This window comes from Colobus angolensis, unplaced genomic scaffold (assembly GCF_000951035.1).
Source record: "Colobus angolensis palliatus isolate OR3802 unplaced genomic scaffold, Cang.pa_1.0 Scaffold23, whole genome shotgun sequence".
Taxonomy (NCBI): domain Eukaryota; kingdom Metazoa; phylum Chordata; class Mammalia; order Primates; family Cercopithecidae; genus Colobus; species Colobus angolensis.
In genome coordinates this window covers 15,997,275-16,002,462 of record NW_012115488.1, presented here as the reverse complement: position 1 = coordinate 16,002,462, position 5,188 = coordinate 15,997,275, and the positions used below count along the sequence as shown (strand labels likewise).

Here is a 5,188-nt window from a genome sequence, read left to right as displayed (position 1 = left end):
TTTCTCCACGTTGGTCAGGCTGGTCTCGAGCTCCCGACCTCAGGTGATCCGCTGCCTTGGCCTCCCAAAGTGCTGGGATTACAGGCGTGAGTCACCGTGTCCAGCCTGTACGTGCTATTATTAATTCTGGATGTGGATGTGTTTGTTTAGAATAGAATCATTTTTTCATAATTTTTCAATTTTGTGATACTATTAGGTATCACAATAAATAGTATTGTGATACTATTTAGGTCTGTCACTGGTTTGAAGTGGCTAGTGTTAACGTATAACCACTAGAGTTTTCCCCATAAGAATTTGAATTTCTTTGTTGTAAATTGACAGACTTTGAAAGTCAAATTTTCTTAGATATGGAACCCTTTGTTCAAACAGACTTTTAGATGGAAGCCCAACTGTTAAAACAGGTAAAAGTTGGGAGTGAAGTAGGGAACCCTAAAACCACTTTTGCCTTTCTCTTTTTCTTGCTCTTCCATGATTGCCTCCAAGAGAGATTCACCAAGCATAACTCAGTAATCTCGATGATCTGAATAAAAGTTGTGGTTTTGGACTGGACTCAGTTGTCAAACCAGTGATAATTATCTCTTGTCCTTTTAGCTTTTATTATTAGAAAAAAAATTCACATAAAACTTTATCTCTGACACAGAGCAGAATCACTATATACTGCGATAATCATATTCTTCACATGACTTATTTAAACCAAACCAAGTCCTGAAATAGGACTTTATCCTTTATTTGCTTGTGGTTCATTATTCAATTGAGTGTAACTAAGGATTTTTTTTTCTTTCTGTTCCAAGCTTTATGAGAAACTTCTTTTTCCTAAACTAACAACTAGTATCACTTATATAATAAAGTATATTAATTCTTGCAGAGATTGAGCTTGAAGTAGTTTTGTTAAGTGAAGCTTGTCTTCATCCTGGTTTCCAGTAGAAAATGTCTGTACTTATGCTACAGAAAGAAATGTCATTTGAAAATAAATTTTTTAAATGTTTTCAACACAATAATACTAAAAGATTAATGCCTGGCACTCGGGTAATCAGTATTCTTTGGATGATGACTAATCACCATTTTTATTAATAAGGGGTAACATAATCACACAATAAAGGAACATCTAGGAGCCCCCAGAGTGTGACAGATGATGACATTCTAGGTTTAGGCTGCATCGTTCTATGGGGAGATGTTGTGATTTAATTTCAATTTTTATGAACCAGTACTGGGGCCAAGGAGCTGTGCTAATTGCTAGAGATTGAGATATAAATAAGCCCTATATATGCTTTAGAAGATGTTACTGTCTCGTAGGGAAATGTAAACGTATATAAAATAGTCTTTTTAAAATATATTAATATTTTTCCTGGAGTGCCCTGTGGGCAAAGAGGAGAGGCATTATCTTCCTGTTTCCAAACTCATCTTTCTCAAAGAGATAGTCAATTCCATGTTATCCTGTCCTTAATTCTCCCTTGTCTGGAAATCTTCTAGAGAATTGAATCTCTTTATGGTGATTAATCTGCTTTATGGTGGCCCATAAGGCAGCCTGATACTCAGAAATTATTCTACTTTTGGTCCAGATTAACATGACGTCAGATTATTTTTATAAGCTATAACATTATTTATCCCTTTGGGTATTATTGCAAATCAGCCAATGGATAACAAAGAGCCATAAACATAACTCAGTAGTCTCCAAACTTAACTATTTAATATTAATATGTTTTTATCTTCAGATCTTTCAGTTGGCTAGAGGTTCTAGTGAGTGTTGATGATAGGAAGCATAGCCAGACTCAGGACGAGGAGAGTAAGTGGAAACCTATCCCTAAACCATAGGCCCGTAATCTTATTTCTTGGGGTTCACACTCATCTTTCCCTAGTGTATCTAACTATATACCAGTAACTATGAGAAAACCTTGACTTTCCTAACCGTAGGAACAGCGTGGCATTGACAGCTTATATACTTGAGATTTCCTTGGATTTTAGTTTTTCAAACACACTGGTGACTCATTTGTATCTTCTTTTCCTTTGTGTAACATCTTTTATCTCCTTGTGTAAGGAGCAGCAGTACCATTAACCAATAAGGATATTGTCATTGGCTAATAAGGAAAAAGGAGCATTAAAGACTACTCATAAATGATTCTTGCTTTTGCAGGTATTTTGACAGAGATGTTAAATGCATTAGAGATTTCTTCATGAAACGTTTCAGCTACGAAAGTGAGCTTTTTCCAACCTTTAGGGATATCAGGTTTGTACTCCCCATTGCTTTACATAATAGTTTAAATGTCTGGACTGTGTATTTCTAAAAATTAACATTTTCATCTAAAAAACTTTTCAAATTTTGACATATAGTCACTGTTAGATGTCATTGCTCTGTAGTACATAACTGAAACTTAAAAACTTGAAAATACCTGCATTTGGTCCATTAAGGCACGGCTATTGAATTTTAGAAAGGGAACATACCTAGTTTCTTATAAACTCAAGAACTTTTATTCTATTTTGGATGCTATGTGAGTAACTCATTCATAAGGAATCACACCAAACGCTCATTGAAATTTATGTTTTTCCTTTATCGGGACCAGGAGGTATCTTGTTTTGTTTTGTTTTGTTTTGAGAGGGAGTCTCGCTCTGTCGCCCAGGTTGGAGTGCAGTGGCCGGATCTCAACTCACTGCAACCTCCACCTCCTGGGTTCAAGCGATTCTCCTGCCTCAGCCTCCCGGGTAGCTGGGACTACAGGCATGTGCCACCATGCCTGGCTAATTTTTTTGTGTATTTTTAGTAGAGATGGGGTTTCACCATGCTGGCAGGCTGGTGTCGAACTCCTGACCTCAACTGATCCACCCACCTCAGCCTCCCAAAGTGCTGGGATTATAGACGTTGAGAGACTGTGCCCGGTCCAATGTATATATTTTTAAATGGAGTACTAACATCAGCAGGTTAGTCTGGGATTGGTACATAGAATAGGTTAGGTATGATGGCAAAAGCTAGAACACCTGTGGAGTAATGAGGTATAAATAACAAATGCCTCTTTACAAGTATATGTTGGTGCAAAAGTAATTGCAGTTTTTGCCATTCCTAATACTAGCATTCTAAATGTCAAAGGGCATAAATCTGAGGTATTTTAAAGAAAGTAATAGCAGGGCTTTGTAAACAATAAGATTGAAGACAATAAGCACAGGGGAAAAGATGTATGGAGAGTCTTAACATTTGAATCAGACAACAACAGTGTATATGTTTGTCACATAATAGATTTATATTGCATATTGTGGTGGAGAAAAAGGTCGGTGCCCTATAAACCAAAATGGCTGATCTCTTAGAATGCCTCATTTCCTAATATGTCAGAAGATGAGTATCTCCTAAATTACAATTTGTTTCCAATTTGAATATTTTGAGCACATTTCAACAAATGTCAGAGACTTACAAAATACGAAAGGATATACCCCAAGAGACTGTAAGCTTCTTGGGGGCTTTTTAACACTAATTTTAGATTGTTTAGAAACTTTTTAACACTCATTTTTGTAACCCCAGCACAGTGCATAACATTTTGTAAATGTGCATTTTTGACAGAAAAGTGAATTCAAACTTTTGTTTAAAATTTGCTTTTTATGTATGGCTTATTCTGTGCAGTGAATAAATAAGCTATGCATAAATAACCATGTGTTAAGTATAGTTTTATAAAGGATGTGTGTTTTTCTGTGGAAAGGTATATATTTAATTGTTCTTTAAAGAGTAATGACCTGTTCATTAGCTTACACCTGTTTTGCAATGTTTTAGGCATTGTATGAGAGGAAATTTCCAGTTCCAAAGCCAATTGATTACAATCGTCATGCAGTTGTCATGGAACTCATAAATGGTTATCCACTGTAAGTGTTCATTATTCTTAAAGCCATGAATCCTGATAAATGAATTTAGGTTTCAGGGTTTTTAATAAATTTTTTTTTAGTTAATGAAATACTACCTCTGGGAGGTTAAAAATTGATTTAAAGGAATAGACTCAAGACAAAAACCCAGTTTCATTCTGACAATATGAGCTTTGTAATCTCTGTGATTCATTCAGTCATTCCATATTAAGAGACTGTTAGGTGCCAGGCCCTTTTAGTCTCAATAGTGAATAAAACAAAATCCCTACCGTCATGGAATTTACATTCTAATGGAAGGAGATGTGCAATAAATAACTAAAGGAAATGTCTGTCAATTGTTAGTAAGTACTATGGATTAAAAAAAGCAGAGTTTAAGGGAGATAGGAAGTACTAACGGGACAAGAGACTACTGTTTTATGTAAGGTGGTCAAGAAAAGTCTCACTAATAAGGTGAAACCTTACTAAATTTTTATTCAGATTAGCAGCTATTGGAGTGGGAGTATTTTGAGCAGAGAAGAGATGTGATCTCATCAATCAGTGATCTCAGTGTTTTCAGAGGGTCACTCTGCCTGCTGAATTAATAGACTCTGGGGAGACAAAGACATAATTTGAAGACAAGTTAGGAGGCTATTACAATAATCTAGGCAAGAAATGGGTGTAATTCTGATTACAGTGATAGTTGCAAAGGTAATGAAAAGCAGTCAGATTGTGAATGTGTTCTGCAGGTTGAACCAACATGATTTGGGATTGGATATGGATGTGAAGGAAGGAATCAGACAATGGTGACACCAAGGTTTTTGACCTGAGTAGCAGATTAACTGCAGGGAGAAAGCTACCTTGTACAGAAACAGGAAAGCTACAGGAAGAGCATTTTGGAGTTGGAGGGTGGGACAGAATCAGAGATTCCATTTTGGACATGTTAAGTTTGAGATGCCTGGGAGTTAGGGAAGTCTACATTAAAATCAGTGTATATGTGGTATTTAAACCATTAATCTAGATGAGATCACCAAGAGTGAGTCTAAATAAGAGAAAATAAAAGTTCATAGGATTGACCTTTGAGGAACTCCAGAATTTAGAGGTCAAGGAAAAAGATGAAGTACAAATAGAAAAGACTAAGAAGGTATGATCTATGAGGAAGGAAGAAAACCTGGAGAGAATGGAACTGATTGTCAGACTTGTAAATCAGATACACCATGTGGAAGATCCTGCATCAGTATATGATGAAGCTATGGAACTAATGGTCAAACTTGCAAATCATGGGCTGATTCATGGAGATTTTAATGAATTGAATTGTTGGAACCGAACTCTCGATTCCCTCCTGGGCAGGGGTCGTCGCGAAGGATCACCGACA

General features: G+C 36.3%; 1 protein-coding gene across 1 annotated transcript in view; it reads left to right on the top strand.

Moving 5' to 3' along the window:
- Window positions 1-5,188, top strand: part of RIOK2 (RIO kinase 2) — a 28,279-nt gene that overhangs the window by 8,666 nt on the left and 14,425 nt on the right. Inside the window, exons 5-7 of the mRNA XM_011944322.1 lie at window positions 3,752-3,840; window positions 4,060-4,066; window positions 5,024-5,129. Coding sequence (XP_011799712.1) covers window positions 3,752-3,840; window positions 4,060-4,066; window positions 5,024-5,129 — 202 coding nt within the window. The remainder of the gene's footprint in view (window positions 1-3,751; window positions 3,841-4,059; window positions 4,067-5,023; window positions 5,130-5,188) is intronic.